Source organism: Toxotes jaculatrix, chromosome 22 (assembly GCF_017976425.1).
Source record: "Toxotes jaculatrix isolate fToxJac2 chromosome 22, fToxJac2.pri, whole genome shotgun sequence".
Lineage (NCBI taxonomy): Eukaryota > Metazoa > Chordata > Actinopteri > Toxotidae > Toxotes > Toxotes jaculatrix.
This window is the reverse complement of record NC_054415.1, coordinates 6,128,644-6,146,745: the sequence shown is the minus strand read 5'-3', so window position 1 is coordinate 6,146,745 and position 18,102 is coordinate 6,128,644. Positions and strand designations below refer to the sequence as shown.

Sequence of the window (18,102 nt, the reverse complement as noted above, 5' to 3'; positions counted from 1 at the left end):
GCTCACGATTAGTTTTTTCCCTCCAGGCAGAAGGGTGTAAAGATGGCAGTGGTTCATATTAAGCTCTCACCAACAAGCTACAATGCTATGAAGTTTGGTTTTCGAGTGACCTGATCAGCGCACTGGTCAGGCAAAAGGTCCAGTTGTTCTTTACACAATATATCAAAGGACCAATTGACAGATTTTTGTCCCTAAAAAGCTTTTGGTTAAATCACCCATCTATTCTTGGGTGAGTACAGAGTGCAGATAAAGAGCTGTGTGCCATTGTTGCATACGGTTCAGTTGAAATGAGACACATTCCTACATGCTGATGATTCTCTGATCATGATTCATGTTGTAAATCACAGACAATCCCTTTTTTTTCCCCAAACTGCAGGAGTGGCAGTGTTTCAGGTCTCACCCTAAAACTCATCCGAACGTCCGTTAGCAAGATGCTAGAGACCCTCTCTGACGATGACTACGTGAACGTGATCTATGTGAGTATTCACACAGCTGATTCTTTATTTTCAGCACCAACAGAAATAAATGTAGCGTATATCAGTATTTACTTTTGAGGAAATTCCAGTGATTTTGTGTTTGCATTGACCTTCCAGGTGCACACATAGCTGAATGTTATTGTGTTCCTGTTTGCTGTTTTCTGCCTTTTTATTCATTGGTTTAATCATTGCAGTGACCTTTTGAGTGACTTGATGTATCACACATGGATGGATCTTTATTGCGACTTCATATGGGCAAAGATGCATGCATGCTTTTGTGCTCGTGTGTGCGTGGGTATGTGTGTGCGTGTACAGTATATGTGTGTTTATGTAGGGGTATGTATGAGAGAAATATCTCAAGAGCATCAGAGCTGAATGCAAGTATGTGTGCCCAATAGAGCGAACTCATGACACAGCCTGGGAAAACCCTGGAATGCCACAAGATAAGTTTGACAAATGAATCTGTGCTGTTTTATGACCCACACTGAGCCAGTGGCATGTAATGGAAAAGACCCAGTTAGCCCAATTGAAATTCTGCAGAAGTCTCAGGCATCAAAGGATTTACTAACATGGGAATCGAGGAAATATTCATCCATCATCATTTAAATCTCCACAGCCCTGTCAGATGAGGCAGGGCTGTGGATGCTTCCTAGTGATATTAATCATGGAAAGAAAAATAACAGTTTTAAATGGTTACACTGGTTATTTGCCACTATTGGAGGAATTTGTGAGTAGTCGCAGAGACGTATTGGAGGCAATCACACTGAATGTGATTAGAACTGAAATACGGTGAGCACCACTCTAACTTGATTTTGAGCCATTAGAGACAGTGCTGGAATCCTTCTCTTTATGCTGTTGCTAAGCAACCATCAAACTCTGCTGTCTGTCATTTAGTGAGCATAGCTTAAGTTAGCTAATGTTATTAGGTAAAAAAAAAAAAAAAAAAAAAAAAAAACCCTCCTGCAACGCTTTAATACAATTATGTATTCTCTGGTGAAAGCAAAGTGAGGGGAATTAATCTCTACTAAATTGTCCATTTCCTTGTTTACAGGAGAAGGTTCTCCTCTGTTTTCATCTGACTGGACAAAGGCACATTGAAAGTAATGAGCAAGAGGTGACTCTTGCTGCTAAAATGTCATTTGAGTCTTTCAACCTCTTAGTTAATCACATTTGTCATTTTCTCTCATAAATACAATTAAACAAAACACAATGGCTCCGCATCCACCTGATCGAATTATGAGGCTCCATAGATGTTACAAGGACAAGTCAACTGGGCGATCTCTGTAAACAATGACATGCTGTCAGGAGGCAGACACAGCTGAGCAGGACATGTCACACATCCACTGTCCATAAATGAAGGGCTGTGTGAAGAATCAAATCCCTCATAAACCCCCTGTTAAACCACAGTCTGTCATTTTTGCATTTTTTTTTTTTAGTTTGAATCAGTTTATTATTACATGTTAATTATTGTGCTTTAGAGGTGCAGGTATAGTAAGAGGATTTGTTTGGAAAGAGCCAGGCTAGCTCCTTCCCCCTGTCTCCAGTCTTTGGGCTAAGCTCAGCTAATCATCTCCCGGCTGTAGCTTCATATTTAACACAAAGATATGACAGCAGTATCGATCTTCTGATCTAACTCTCACCGAGAAAGCAGATGCTTCCCAAACTATGGCTTTAAGGCGCTTTCTTGTTTTTCAGCCTTCTTGTTCCATTCTTTGTCTCTGCCGTGCTTTGGCACGGGATACATCAAGTGTTTGGACGTGATGGACTTCCACTCTCTCCTAATGGGAGGGAATATAAATGACTTTTTCAGGTTGCTTTCCAAATGAACCATTAATTACATTTTCTTTCAATTCCCTTAATAAATCACTGGTTTATGTTTTTGTTTGGAGCTTTCAAATCAGCTAAGTGAAAGAGCTTTTGAAGTTAATGAAATCAGGCGGCAGTGTAATAAGTATATTGATGGCATCCAGCTCTGTTTGTAGGCCTTCCAGTAGCATTTTGAAGATTTTTGAAGGTACAATCTGTTACTGCCTTTCATAATAAAATTGTGTAATTAAAGTGACCAGTCTTAAAAATGTAATGCTTTATTTCATGGGTCACATCATTTCCTTTTCAGATTTCTAGGAAGCTTTCTGAAATATATATATACACAAACACACACACACAGTAAATGCCCACATACAGTATGCTGTTCTGCTGAGGTTTTGTTACTGTGTCTGTGATATTTTAAGATGTGTATTATAAGTTAGATGAAGTTCTTCTTCGCTTACTGTGGTTTATATTAGTGAGCGTGTAGGCGTGCTTCTGTTTAGAGGACGAATGTCTTGGCAGTATTTGCCCTGAAACTTCCGCCAACATGTTGAATAGTTGGAAACAGACATTGTAAGCTGCAGCATACTTCCTGGATGGCGGTCTGAAAAAATAAACCCAAGCGGATAGAGATAGATAGCCCTTGGGAAAAAGTTACGTTAGAATTTGTCTTTTGATTGGAGATCCTAGTTTTTGTATGAATCTCACAACATACATTTTATTCTTCAGGCACTATTCACCAGTCTGATCTCTTTACTCTGTGCTTGGCATATATTGCAGTGATCTTTGAAACATTTCTTCCTCACACAAATTTAGCAATGGCTTTATGACCATTGCACACTCACTATTGCTTCAACAGCTCCCTAACAGACTTTTGGATAAATAAGAGTGATCTCAAATAAGTGTGCACCTCTCGCGTGTGTGTGTGTTTTGAGCATGATCATGATTGGAGGGGTACAGTCAAGGCCAAAACAGATGTTAGGTATTAATGAGCTGGTCCCAGTCCTCCATAGATGCTCTGTGTGTGTGTGAATTTATATTTGTGTGTGTGTGTGTGTGTGTGTGTGTGTGTGTGTGTGTGTGTGTGTGTGTGTGTGTGTGTGTGTGTGTGCGTGTGTTTGTGTCTGTGTCTGTGTGTGCATTAATTGATTGGGTTCCATCTGTTCCCCCACATTAACTATGCACCAGTATTAATCTAAAGACATTTTACATGTATAGCTGTGTAAATGCAGTTTAGGTTTTCATCGTAATGTCCATCTCAATGACATAATCCCACCATAATCAAGATTTTTGTGCTTTCTTTACCTCCTTATGCCACTGTTTTCACGTCCCTACCTGCTCTTCTGCCAATCCTTCCTTCTGCTCCTATAGATCCCTTCGGTCTGTGCAGATTTAATTAAAACTGATTTCATTTCACACATGACAAATCTTTACACCAGCAAGGAAAAGAAGTTAAAGTGTTGTCAAAGCAAATTTAGTTACTGACATTTTAAGATTGTTCTTAAAATATCTTACTTAAAGTACATCATACATTTTTAAGGGACACTGCATGGCTCTGCAACGAAGGGAAAACAGGCCACATATTTAACAGAAAATATGTGCAAATGCCTTCCCACCACTTCCCATCATCCCTCCTTCCCTCTTCCCTCCAGTTCAATGAAGATGCCAGTAATGCATCATGCTTCCAGAACCTTGTGCAGGCCAACGTCCGCAACAAAAGGATCCTAAAAGAGGGTGTACAGAAAATCACCGCTAAGGGTATCACCAACTACAAAGGCGGCTTCGAGCTGGCCTTCGAGCAGCTCGCGCAGGTAAAATGTCAGTGTGGGCAAGCGTGGTGGATTATTTCTGTGATGTCTGTGTTTCACTAACATAAGGGCGTAGGAGTGTGTGCGGTTTGTGGAAAGGGGTAGGTATGGTAGAGGACGTCGCTGTCCATCTGTTGTATTTAATTATTTTATCCCACAGTGTCCCCTGAAATTTGTAGACCAACCCAGAGACTTGATGAAATTACGTCTTATCTGAAAATCTACTTAACAGTCTGATGGAATTTATGTTCATTTAATTTATCATTTTCACTCAATTGGGAAAATAATGATGGAACACTGGATACACTGACAACTCAGTCCCAGTGGCGTTCTCTTGAAGAGTGAGTATGTGTCGACCTCTACTGGTTGTTTTGGACATTGCAGCTTTTTTTTGGTTCAGTACAAGAGCTTATGTTTCCCTTGCCTTCTGCACGTTAGCCTTGAATTCTTTTTGCAGCCACTTCTTCAGATTCAACAGATTCTTTTTTTGCCTCTGTATACTGCAGGTGAATGTGTCAAGGGCTAACTGTAACAAGATTATCATGCTCTTCACTGATGGAGGAGAGGACAGGGCAGAGGAGATCTTTAAAAAATACAACCCAAAGCAAGCGGTAGGACAGTAAACAGACAATGTCCACGAAGAAGAATACAAAAGTTTTTGCTTTTCATAACATTCAGTTTTCTTTGCATGTTCTTCCCCTCTCAGGTGCGCATCTTCACATTTTCAGTAGGTCAACACAACTATGACAAGGCCCCAATTCAATGGATGGCTTGTGCTAATAAAGGTAAGTAAGTTGTGTCCAAATAGCATATTGTTAGCTTTCAGGCTATATTAGAATGTTGCATAAATATGAATGTGATTTCCTGCTAAACATGTTGTAATCAGGTCTCACTCATCATCTCCTACAAATGGACTTTATGTTTTCACAGTGAATGTTTAAATAAACTTATTTTTCTGTCTCAGGCTATTACTATGAGATCCCATCTATAGGTGCCATTAGGCTCAACACTCAGGTAAACATGCACTCAGAAGGACACACTCATTTAAACTACATACCCCTGTTACTTGACCTTCATATAAACTTTCTCTGTGGCTTATTTTACCAGATGTGTATCATGCCCTCTTGTGGTTGAATGGATGATGCGCAGGTTGCAAAATAAAACTGAACTCTATTTCTTTTTTTTAATTCCAGGAGTACCTGGATGTTTTGGGCAGGCCTATGGTTAGGTATAACAAGAAGAACATTGCGGTTCAGTGGACCAACGTCTACCTGGATGCCCTGGTATGTTGTATGCATTACAACAGATGCACTTTACATGATTTCACAGAAGTTTAACTGAAAAGAGAAAGTACATGCGGGGCGAAAGAGAAGTAACACTAAGTCGCATGTAGAATTACAAGAAGTATGTTTTCTATCACGTGAAGAATTTCAGTCTTATTCAGTTATGCCAAACATTTGCTGTTTGCCATCCTGGTAAACTCAAGTTCAACTCTGTTCCACGGGTGTTTGTGAAAGAACAGATTAAGTTGATTTAAAAAATGCTGCATAAAGTCATTTTTTTTGTGGCACTTAAGCCTCTGTCAAGATTTACTTTTAGGCGACAGTGTAGATAAGAAAGCAGTCTGGCAAACTGAGCCAAAGGGTTTGGATATTGTCGTCAGTTTAGATATAGATAAGACGCTGTCAACTTTTGTGACTGTACTGACCTCGTCGGCATCAGAAATGTCTCTGCCTTTTGTTAAAGGAAACATTTTATTTCTAAGCTGTAGCTGCTGATTGTCCAATGGCCCAGTGATGCTCACAGCACATGCATGGTGTCAGTGTTTTACAGATTTTTATTGATGTTTATTTTTAATTGCATTATTAATCAGGTGAATCACACAAAATTAGATAATACAACATGATTGAATTGCTTAAATACTTAATGTATATTCAATATGTTGGATGTTTGGTCTTCCAGGAACTTGGCCTGGTGATCACTGGAACTCTGCCTGTCTTCAACAAGACCAAAACAGGCTCAAAGGTAGTATTTTTTTATTCTATAATCTTATTCCCACATTCTTTCTTGATTCATTCCCTCATTGTTTTCTTTCGCATCCATCTTTACAGTTGATTTACCGTTCTCTTACACTTTGACTCCATGAGCGAATTTAAATCTGCAGTTTCGTGACAAGCTATAATGTTTACCAGACCAAAAAATAAACATACAACAGGAGTACTCTCAATTATCGTCTCATCCTTTACTTTTATCCTCTGCTTTCTTGTGGCTCCTTCTTATATCCTCTGTTGACGCTGAGGTCCCTCAAAGCTCTCCCACGTGCCTCCACAGGAAGAGAATCTAAGATGTCATAAAGCAGAAATCAAAATGAGATCAAACCTGCAGTTCAAATGATCCAGTAGCTAAGTGCTTCAAGATGAGTTTACATATCTACCTTGAAGGGTTTGGGGTTTACCTCCACTATGACTGAAAACAAGACTGGAAATGCTTCGTCAGTGAGTCATAGCGGCCTGTAAAGCTTTTGGGAATGAGACTGACCAGATTTCTGTTGCGCTCCCATTTCCTTGAAATCATTCAGAATGCACAGAGGGAATTGACTCATCCAGAAAGAACAACAGGACTCATACGTGGGGCCTACAGTGACTCCTTCTTTGTTTCTTTTTTCTTTGGTTTTCTCTCAGAAGTCACAGCTCATCTTGGGGGTCATGGCTATTGATGTCTCCCTGGAAGACATCAAGAGACTCACACCTCGGTTTACTGTAAGAGCACACACTACATAAATGAACCCATTCAAATACTGCAGATGTTATATTTTGTACCTGGGTTAACAGATATCTCCTCCTCCTTTCTCGTGTAGTTCGGACCAAATGGTTACTACTTTGCCATTGACCCCAACGGATATGTTCTGCTTCACCCTAACCTCCAGCCACTGGTAGGCCAGATCCCTCAACTGTGGTTTAGAATAACCAGACACCTTCTTTTTCTGGGGACTGTTCTGTCATTTAGTAATCTTTTTTCATAATTAATGTTGCTCCATTTTGTTAAAACCCATTTGGTGAACAGTAATATTGATAAAACTGTCATCCTTTGCAGCCTATGGGAGTTTTAGCCACCCACTGTTACATCTTACAAAATGCTCCCCTGCAGAAAGATTCAGTATACTTGTTGTTGAGTATATAAAAAATGACATTTTAGCACGAAGTTGCTCGTTGGTGTTTGGCCTGCCATAACATCTCTGCAGCAGATACAACATTCACCTGAATTACTACCCTGGCTATGTTTGTATCATTTGGCTGACATTTCAGTTCCTGATTTTTTTTGTTTGTTTTTTTTTAGTATCACAAACAGCTCAATCATGTGGCTCCAGGATGACGTTTGTTGAAACATAGCAATATGTTTCCCATTGACCTTTTAAATATGCGCTCTTCTTGTAAATTACGCATGCACACATTGGTCACAGATGATTACAACATTCAAAAGTCAGAGTTAACAAACAATTTAGTCCATAATTTATTCCCTCTTCAAGGCTACAAAATGTCAGTCTGTTTTTGGAAACAGAAGATCAGTAACTGATGTTTATTACTCATTTTGCCCCCTTTGTACTCGATACCTACAAATGATAAATTATAGCATGAAATACTAACTAATTGCTTACATTTCCATGTAGACTGCCAAGTTTCATGAACCTGTAACACTGGACTTCCTGGATGCAGAGATAGAGAACAAGATCAAAGAGGAGGTTTGGGAAATAGATTATTCCAACTTTTTGGAGTCAATGAGCTCACGACAGATTCAAAAGCACTGTAATTTGTCTGTATAGCATGATTGATTATACATTTTTTCTTTTATGAAATTGGTCAACAGATTCGAAAAAATATGATTGACGGGAAAACAGGACATTACACAATATCTACATTGGTGAAATCCCAAGATGAGGTGATTATATTTTGCATGGTTATGTAGTGCATACCAGTTATAAGTACATCTGTTTTGAGATTAACAATTAATGTTTACTGGCCAAACTGTTGCCTTCAAAGCTCTATATGGATCGAGGTCAGAGGACGTATACCTTTGCACCAGTAAAGGGGACAGATTACAGGTAAATATCACATTTTGAATGTGGGTCATGAAGTGATATTCCATTGCATTGGTACTTTTAACTCCAGACGCCTTGCGCTGGCACACTGCTATGTTTTTATTACGTTTCTGCATGTGAATTGGTTGGTTGAGCAAGATTGTCTCAGACAAAGAAATGTGTACTTTGTTCAACAAAAAAAATTCTTGCAAAAATTCAGAAAAATGGCTAATATATAATTGCAGAACAGAAACTTAAAATGATACTGTATAATGTATGAAAAGTTCAGTGCAAGGACTGTTAGGATGTTTTGCAATGAGACTTCTGTGTGTGTGTGTGTGTGTCTCCTCTCTCAGCCTGGCCCTGGTCCTTCCTGAGTACAGTATGCATTACATCCAGGCTACAATTGGTGACACAATCACCCAGGCAAAATGTAAGTTCCACCCTAAATCAGTTCCGTATCTTGTACCATTCTTAGTTTTTCCACTCAGTAACATTTCCCGTCCACTTACAGTCAGTGGTCAGTAGACAAATAGCGCTGGGTGGAAAATGACTGGTGATGTTGTCCAGTGACTGCTCTCCATTTAAGGCTGAGAAATGCTTGTGCCAACGCTTATGGTTCCTATCCATCATTTACAGCACCCCACACACAAATGCACACACGCCCATATACATCTACACCACCCCTGCATGCCCTCGCCTCTTGTGTCACTATGGTAACACGCACCCTCAGTTGTGGTGCTGTTCAAAGTTTTTGTCGCCAGACAGCGGGACGAGTGGCTCCAGTGTCCCCTTTCACACATACAGTACTCATCAATTCATTTAAGGCTAAGTGCCTCACTCTGTGTGTGTGTGTGTGTGTCTCCTGTGTGTGTTTGAGCGTGTGTAGTGGGTATCTATGTGTGTTCACGCTCATGCCCACTGAACGGCATACATTTGATCAGAGGCTCCATATGCGTAGTGCTGTCGTCTCATGTCTCTTTTGAGCCCTGTCTGTTCCCACTTGTAAAAGATGTCATTGACTCATAGTGTTACTCAAAGGACAGTTTTATAGTGTGTGTGTGTGTGTGTCTCTGTGTGTGTTTTCACTGCAGTAGAGATGGAGCCATCCCTGGCTAGAGTCTGTCCCTCTGTCTGCTTGCTTGCATTCAGTACCCAAAAGTGGGCTTTAAAGGACATTTGTGGATTTTGTGAATGCACAGTTACAGTTTTCCATGTATTACATACACTTTACATTAATGCCAACCACTTTTTGAAGCACGTCATATCACTGCTTTCTTTTAAAGTTTGGTTGTAAACATTAAAATGTCAACCTTGAACACACCTTTGCAGGAGTAAATAACTAAATTCCTGAATAAAAGACTGAAGGTAATAAAATGTATCATGAATCTCAAGCAAGTTTCAGCAAGCAGTAAAATGTAAACTGTAGTTGTCTGGTTAAAACATGTGAAGCCATTAGTGTGCTCCTTTTAGTATGAAGGTTTTATAAACATGTACACACTAACCTGAAAAATCAAATTGACATTTCAGTGTATGGAAATTTACTCTAATCATAACCATAAACAAATAACTTTAAACTAAAATCATTTTGTCCCCAAATGGCAGCTAAGTTCCCACAATGTGACTGTATGAACATTTTTTTGTCCATACATCATTAATAGTCACACACGCACTCATCTCACCCTAAATTACCTAAAACACCCTTTGTATCTTCCACTGGTTGCTTACTTCAACTTAAAGTTGAAATAAGCCTTTCCTTTCCTGCTCTCTTTTCCAATTCCCTGTCTCCTCTCCTTATCTGTTTTTCCTTCTCCCTCCTCATGTTCTCCTGCCCTCCTCAACTCTTGACCATTCCTGGTGTGTTGGAGCAGCATTTTTGGGCAAGTATATTCCTCCTGTGCTTTACCTCTTAACCCGTGTCGTCTTCTTACTCTCACACTACCAGCAGACTTTGGATGTAACTTCACTTCTGCCTTGGTTCATTAAATGTGGCGTTACAACCTCGTGAGCACAGAAGCATTTTGTTTTCATTATCTGTTTTTCTTCCTTTAGTGGCTTCTGATAAATAATGACAATTCTGTTACACTGAATCAAGCAGGCGTCTGCTCTCAGAAGCAGCTCTTCGCATGCAAAGCGTGCCCACACAGCGCGTCGCAGACGGTGTGTGTATGTCTGTGTGCGCACGTATGTGTTTAACCCCCACCTGTTCCAGTGGTCCTCAGATGTGGTTTTGGCACTAACCCACTGTAGCAGGAAGAACAGAGGACAGGATGTTTGCATTATTTAAAGGTGAAGCCATAAAGGAGAAAGCTGTGAGTCTGCACCCAAAACATGAGTCGATCCTTTTCTTTATTTTCTTTAGTTTTCTCTTTTTTGACTCACGTTGAGTTTTACAAGCTTGTTAAATAACTCCTAATGAAAGACAGGATCCCTCTTAAGATACTAACCTTCATCTCCTCTGGTTGTCCTCCCGTGTGCTTTGTCATCATTTCCATCTTGTTTGTGGGCGTTGAATCAAAAGTCCTCACAGAACATTGTTAAGCTCTGTGGTTTATCTGAAACTGACACCTGACTTCTGTCTGTTTTATAATTTTTCAGAGACTTAATATAAATTTCAATTTGAAAACATACAATGTCCCTGTTCCCATTTTTGTTTATGTGTTTGTTAAAACATTGCAAGTTCATGTCTTGCATGTTTGTATTTGTGAGATTGATTCATGCTGAAACCCATTCTCATTTTGGATGGATTGTAGCTGCATGTCTTAGATATTTTACTGACTCAGTTGTTGACAAAATACTCACAGAGTTAGCAGGAATGTCATCATCCATGTAAAAAGGAGTGCGAGACTATAGGAAATATATGCAGTCGTCACTCCCCAAATCTCCCTGCTATCCATCATTACTAGATACTATGTTGGATTAGTAAGTGGTGACTGAATATCAAAGGAAAACCACATGGGTGCAATTATTTCCCAATCATGACCACCAAAGAGGACAAGGAGTAGCCCATGTCGTCATGAGAAATTTTGCTGTACTGTATAATCAACTGTCGACACAGTGTGCTTTGGAGAATGTCAAAGGAACGTTAAGGTTATAAGCTGTGGTTAATATTCCTCACTTCATTCTGATGTGCAGTATTGCAATGCAAATACATCACTGAAGTGCAGTAAGTCCAGAGATTTACTGTATCACCAAAAGAATGCTAATATTAATGGTAAAAACACATCAAAATGACACTTCTGACCACATTTTAAGCCTCTCTTTGTGTTCTCCATCAGCACTGTCTCCATTTACATCCAAAGGCCTAAAACCTTTTGTTTGGAATGCAATATTTCTATTCAGGACTCGCTCTGTGAATAAAATATTGTGTCACCTTTGACCCCTGTGGTTTTACCCTGTCTTTTTTCCCCCTTTCTTTTCCCTCTTGTCTTTAACTTCCCTGGGGGCTGATTCTCTTGTGCGCTCTCTCTGCTGGGATTTTTTTCCACTCCAGGGAAAAATGGCAAGTATTTTTTTCCTTTACTTTCATCTCCCTCCTCCTGTTCTTGAGCCTTGTCGGTCCTTTACCCAGCATGTCTGGCCAAGTCTATTCTGATCCTTCTTATTTATACCTGATTTGTGCAACGATAAAGTCCGTATTCTTTATCGTTACATTTCTGTGCAGTGTGAAACTGTCCACAGCTTTAGCTTCAGTTAGTCCATTTTTAGTTACATGCTAAATGTAGCATTTGGTTTTTAAGTTTCTTATTTTACCAACCCCTTGCTTTACAAAGCAACCTTGCATTTTAATTCACTATCTAAAACTAGGAACTAAGTTCTTTTTTTGTTAGTTTTTTTTTTATTTTTAAAAGGAGCAATGTTGCGATGTTAAATATGTGGTGCTATGGTGCTAATATTTTTCTGCCTAGAGATGAAATCTCATTTCAGTTTTTGGTCCCTGTAAAAATTCTCTTTTGTTGGTGCTCTGTTAAATATTCAGCTGGTGTTGCACTCTGCCCGGTGGAGCACAGTCTCATCTTTATACAGTGATTCTTTCAGCCTAATATTAAACTCTTTAATACTGACATGTGTGAGAGGGAACTCATAATACTTTGTACCTTTCACCAGTTTCTGAAAGCCTGCTTGCAGACAAGTTTGATGAATATGGCTATACATTTATTGCACCGAGGTAAGATGGCGTGTAGTTTATTTGGATTAAATTTTCAGAATAATTTGAAAAAGTTGTTTTTTGTGGTTCCCTTCATTTCTTCTTGCATTAGCTCACTATAAAGTTTGTTTCCCACAGGGAGTACTGTAAGGACTTAAAGCCACCTGACAAGAACCAAAACAACACTGAGTTCCTCATGGAGTTCAACGATTACATTGACAGAAAGACTCCAAACAACCCCATGTGTGAGTATCAAAACTTGTAAGACATGTTCTCTGAAACATCTCTTTCCATCTTACGTACTCCTGGTGCCATCAACTATGACATTTTCCTTGAGAATCAAAGCCTTTATACTGGATCTTACTGTACTCTGCAGCACACTCGGACCTCATTCTCACCACAGACTCCTATTTACATCTCAAAGAGCTGCAGAGCTTTACATTATTTGCTATAGTATGTATATGTGAATGAATCTCAGCCATCTGGCTCGGCATTAAGGTGTGCATTGAACATTTAATGGAAGAGCGCCAACCGAAACCTATTCCCAGAGGTCTCTCTTTCCAGTGAAATACAGGTCTGGCTGGATGGTTTGGTGTGCATGACGAGACAAAGCTTTGTAATGTGGAACCCCTGAGTTCGTGTTACCCATTTGATGCTAACTCTAAAAGTCTCCCCATCACACGCCTCAGTGCACATGTGTGAGGTACGTCGGCTTAGATGTGACACACACACAGGCTTCTGCACACACACAATATTCACCGGTAATATTCCTTCCACACCCCACCTATAGCCACTCGACCTCATCCAATTACTGTGTGTTTGTGAGAAAGAGCAGGACATGTCAAGTCAAGAGCGCAAGCGGAGCAATAAAACACAAATCAGGGGCCAGTGGACCTTCTCCCAAACATCTGACCAACGCATTAACATCCTTGCCGTTTCTTGCATACACTGATTGACACGCATCACTCACTTTATCTGCTTATTGAGTAAAACAAAAGAGTCCCCGGATGTTTATAAAAGAGCTCCTGCATGGTGTCCCATTATAAAATTTGATGGTTTGCGTTTAAGAACTCACTTCAAACATCTCAACATGATCAATCCAATAAAACTTTTCACCCAATTGAAATATTACTTTCACCATTATTAGCTGCTAGTTTAATGGAGTCCATAGGGAGTGCAGCGAAAGGAGTACGGCCCATGTGGACTATTGGCAGCTCAAGTATCGTTACACGCTTTACTTGGTTAAGCCACTGCAGTGGCGAAGAAGGTGAAGTACATTAGGAATTCCTGGGCTGCCTTCAATAAAGGATCCCTAATGAAAACCACTGCACAAGAGGGGGCGGGGGGCAGTGGGGAAATAAAGTGTTACACCAGCTGTTTTCTCTGATGTGTGTGGTGTGTCATAAAGATTGGAGTAGGTGGTGGGGGTGTATCGACGAGCCTCGACGTTAATGGACTGAAGCGGGTCGTCGGAGGGTTCAAAGAGGCGGGCACGGCCCAAAAAATGGGCGAGCAGCTTTTATCGCCTGCTACGTTTGTCCTGTGGTCTTGTTGGATGTCTTTGAAAATAATTTGTTACACCTATATCAACCCACCACCTACGCCTTGGCAGCGTCAGGCACATTTATTTAATAGTGTTTTGTGAACCTAAACGCATATTTCATCGCTTCAGTTTCATAGTAAGGTTGTGTCTGTTTGACAAGACAATTTTGAGGTGTAACCTTTTCTTCACAGACTTCCCATGGTGTACTAAATTTTGGGGGGCGGGGAGGGGGGGCTGTCGATACTCCTCAAGCATTTATATTATATTTCTTGGACACCTCTATTGTTCAGACCTAGCAAGTCTCCAACAACAAAAATGCCAACATCGTCTTACAAAGATGAGACACTTTGAGAGCTGAAGTCTGACAGATCAAAGACCAAACATGTAAACACACCCTTAAATGTTTTGCTGTTTAGGTAACGTGGAGCTGGTGAATCGATTGCTCCTGGATGCTGGCATTACCTCGGATCTGATCAAGATTTGGAAACAAAACGAGTTGCAGTGAGTGAAGATTCAGTATTTTGCCTATGCTACCTTCAGTGCTTTTTTTGTGATCCAGCAAAACTGAACTGAAATGTGGTTTGTTACTTGGTATTTGGTAATGAATGTCCAAATGGAAAAATTGAATACAGATGGTTCAAGTATTTCAGCATTACCAGTAAATGTCATGCAGGCATAAGGCACATTCCAGATTTTTGTAAATGTATGTTTTATAGATTTATCTTTTCTGCCTGTCAGGCTTGGTGTCTTGGCCAGATTTGTTGCCACCGATGGAGGAATCACACGGGTCTACCCCAAAAGGTACACATCAAATGATGAGAGGGGGGGTTGATGTAGTAGCATGGGGAGGAGGAGATAATATGTTTGGGATTATCTGATAAGGAGTAATGATGTGGTCTGCTAAGAAAGCTGCAGCTTACTCATAAAATGCTTTAAGTTTTATAAGTAATGGTATAAAACCAGATCCGCTGAAATTTTGAACATTCATCCATCCATCAACTGCTGCTTGTCAGTGTCTGGGTCATGGGGGTATAGACTGAGCAAATCAGCCCACAGGCCCTTATCCATATGCCCCAGCTCCTTATTCTGGGGCATCCCAAGGCATTCCTGGGCCAGATGGGATGTATAATCCCTCCAGCAAGTTCTGGACCTGACCTGGGGTATCCTCCCAGTGGGATGTGACTGTAGTGAGGCGATCATTGGCCATCCCAATCAGACTGTAAGACCTCCTCAGCTGTTTCCTTTCACTGTGTAGGAGCAGTGGTTCTGCTGTAATCTCTCTCCCTCTCCCCATCACTGAAATGCATATCTGCCAATATAGTTTCAAGGGGATTCAAAAGAATCTCACAGTTCATTCATGGGGGACCACAATCAACCGCAAACACAGATTGTTAGCTTGCTTTCGGGCTCGGGCGATTGGAAATGGGTCTATAGTTGCTAAAGTTACATAAAATGTGGTTGGTATGGTATGTTGCATCATTTTGTGTTTGCTTTTGTGTCTGTGTGTGTGCACACATGTATTTCACAGTGCTGGGCTGTACTGGAACGAAGAAGCAGAGACGTATGAGTTAAGTTTCTACAAGAGGAGCTTGGACAATGACCTGTACATCTTCACTCCAACACCGACCAACCACAAAGAGAACTGTGAGCAACAGCCATTATATTGCATCTGTGTGTGTGTGAGAGAGATATATTCTGTGACTCTGTTTTCCTGTTTTCCTTCTTCTTGCAGCAAGTGATGCCTCAGTCCTGGTGAGCAGAGCAGTAAACCTCAATGTTGATGATATCACGCTTAAACCCGCTGGTAAGGACACACACTCACACACAAAGAGAAAAGGGGGGGGGGGCTTGTATTTACACAATTATAGTCATTATTCCTCAAGTTGATTCTAAAGTTTGATGCTCACTCTTGATTCATTCTGCCACTTACACATAAATGCACACAAGCTTTGTGTCTTATTTACACACCACCATTTGCAAGCCTACAGCTTTAAACCTATTCATGACTTCATTTCTTCTGACACACTCGCGGACTGCTACTCCTCGTTTGTCTATTTCCCCCCTCCCTCTGACACATACACACAAACACACACAAACCACACATCAGGTTGTCTAGTCTCCTCTGATCCTTGGCCAAGTTTTACTTTTCTGAGTTCAGAGAGTAAAGTTGACGTAGAGGTCCAACATGATCTAGGATGTCTGGCTTATGTGTTTTATCCCAGTGGTTGGAGTAAAATTGGACATCAGTGTCTGGATGGCGAAATTTATCAACACCACACAGAGGATGAATGTGAGTATGTGTGACACTTATCCATATGGACAAATATTTGATCCAGACTGTGGCTTTCATCACTCTCTGTTCTACTGTGTTTCCAGTGCAATGATGAGATCTGTGGCTGCCAGAGAAATGATGTGGTAAGAGGTTTAATTGCATATTTTTATGTTGTTCAGCTCTTATTTATGGGTAAGAATCCTGAGAATGCAACACCGTTTTATTGTCTCTGTGTGATTCCAGTACGTAGACTGTGTCATTCTGGATGATGGAGGCTTCCTGGTGATGTCCAATCGAGATGAATATGTCGATCAGGTGGGCCACTGCATTTTACTGTCACGCACAAAACCACAGACCAAGGCAGCATAGTAAGATGTGATTGTGCAGTCAGAAAAATTAATGAAATATCACTAAGTAGTAACAAATAGCTTTATTGATCAAATGAAATGATCAGAACAGCAACACTTAACACTGATCGGCCAAACCTGTTGTGAACTTACAATCAACCCTAACAACCCAAACAAAAACTGAGCAAATGAAGGCTCTCAAACACAATTTGACCTCTCTGTTCTAATTACTGACATGTACATGCACAAATACATACATACAGAATAAAGTAAGCAAGCTCATTTCTTCCAACTCTCCATCACCCAAACGCTAAGAGCAAGCCCCTGCTGTCGTCTGAGTAAATGTTTTTTCATGCGGCCTCGGCCCCTTCCTAATCAGGGCTGGGTGTGCGCTGGATAAATCAGTCGCCCTCTGAAGTTTGGCAGCAGCACTAAAACCATGGGACTGAGGCTTTGTTTGGAAAAGGCTGTGTGCCCTCAATCATATTTCCCTACAGGAGCGAAGTTTCTCTCCAACTATAAGCTTCTTGCTTTCTCTCCCTCTTTATGTCTTTCTCTCTACAGCTCGTTCCTTTTCTTTCCCCAGAACCCTCGGGGAGTCTGCAGCCAACAGGGTTGTGACTGTTAATTCATTATTTGTGTTATTGCACAGGGGAAGGAGAGAAGGCTTCCTTTACCTCATAGATTGGAAGATTTATATATCCTATGGCTGTTAGGCTAAAGAGGAATGGATATGTTGAGGACGGCTTGTTAACAGTGACCTTACAAAGTGGACGGAAAGGGATAGTTTGTATTTCCTTCCATGCACACACACACACATATGCATTCATGCATAAGCACAACTCCACATCTTTCAGCACACACACACACACACACACATGCACACACATAGATGAATACTACTAACTTTACATAATCCCTCCTGGATACACAAGTACTTAAACACTCCCATGCACACGGTCATGTCACAGCTCTGAGATGCCGAGACAAACTACTTCCTCTTAGTGGAAATTTATAGTTGCCTGGTGGACTGTGTTAATCAGATTTAAGTGAAGTCCATCACCCTGGTTCGAAAGGAGATTTATTGTGTGTGTGTGTAAATTTACTGTGAACATTTTCTACACGTTTACACATCCTTGACTGTTTTGTGCATGTGTTTAACTAATACAAGCCAAAAGTGAAAAAATGTTTACAGACTCTGTAAATGAGAAACATTGAGGAAATCCTCAATCACTGACATATACAATGTGCATTTTAAAGGTTTTTTTTTACTCACACAGAGGGTTCAAACATTTCTCAGTGGATCTTTGTTACAGAAATCATTTCCCCTATGAAGCTGTGAGGTTACACGCTGGTAGTCCGGTGTAATAATGGATAAAGGGTTGATGTACATTAATTTGTGTTTAAAAAGTACTGTTTGTGGGTGGTATGATAATCTGTGCATGGATCATTGCCTGTATTTGACTGCAAGAATGAGAGGTATATAGGTATATAGTCTTCTTCTGCATCAAACCATTTTTAGGCACTCTGCAGCATTTTTGCTGATGGAAGCTAAAGGTTACACTGCTTTTGGCTATCTTTGAATCTCTTCTTAAGGATTATCCTAAAGGCAGCCAAGCAGTTAA

The 18,102-nt window shown here is 40.5% G+C and overlaps 1 protein-coding gene across 3 annotated transcripts in view; it reads left to right on the top strand.

Annotated features, from left to right (window-relative positions):
* The window catches only part of LOC121175959 (voltage-dependent calcium channel subunit alpha-2/delta-1-like), a 73,322-nt gene that overhangs the window by 44,489 nt on the left and 10,731 nt on the right, over positions 1 to 18,102 (top strand). Inside the window, exons 10-33 of one of the 3 annotated variants that reach the window (XM_041029852.1) lie at positions 377 to 476; positions 3,938 to 4,096; positions 4,600 to 4,704; positions 4,800 to 4,878; positions 5,058 to 5,107; positions 5,287 to 5,376; positions 6,056 to 6,118; positions 6,775 to 6,852; positions 6,951 to 7,025; positions 7,761 to 7,832; positions 7,958 to 8,029; positions 8,131 to 8,192; positions 8,525 to 8,601; positions 10,040 to 10,048; positions 11,662 to 11,670; positions 12,276 to 12,336; positions 12,454 to 12,560; positions 14,275 to 14,359; positions 14,597 to 14,659; positions 15,387 to 15,502; positions 15,591 to 15,662; positions 16,081 to 16,148; positions 16,235 to 16,273; positions 16,374 to 16,445. In XM_041029852.1, the coding sequence (XP_040885786.1) occupies positions 377 to 476; positions 3,938 to 4,096; positions 4,600 to 4,704; positions 4,800 to 4,878; positions 5,058 to 5,107; positions 5,287 to 5,376; positions 6,056 to 6,118; positions 6,775 to 6,852; positions 6,951 to 7,025; positions 7,761 to 7,832; positions 7,958 to 8,029; positions 8,131 to 8,192; positions 8,525 to 8,601; positions 10,040 to 10,048; positions 11,662 to 11,670; positions 12,276 to 12,336; positions 12,454 to 12,560; positions 14,275 to 14,359; positions 14,597 to 14,659; positions 15,387 to 15,502; positions 15,591 to 15,662; positions 16,081 to 16,148; positions 16,235 to 16,273; positions 16,374 to 16,445 (1,783 nt within the window). The remainder of the gene's footprint in view (positions 1 to 376; positions 477 to 3,937; positions 4,097 to 4,599; positions 4,705 to 4,799; positions 4,879 to 5,057; positions 5,108 to 5,286; positions 5,377 to 6,055; positions 6,119 to 6,774; positions 6,853 to 6,950; positions 7,026 to 7,760; positions 7,833 to 7,957; positions 8,030 to 8,130; positions 8,193 to 8,524; positions 8,602 to 10,039; positions 10,049 to 11,661; positions 11,671 to 12,275; positions 12,337 to 12,453; positions 12,561 to 14,274; positions 14,360 to 14,596; positions 14,660 to 15,386; positions 15,503 to 15,590; positions 15,663 to 16,080; positions 16,149 to 16,234; positions 16,274 to 16,373; positions 16,446 to 18,102) is intronic. The other 2 variants (XM_041029853.1, XM_041029854.1) reach the window with 2 other exon arrangements.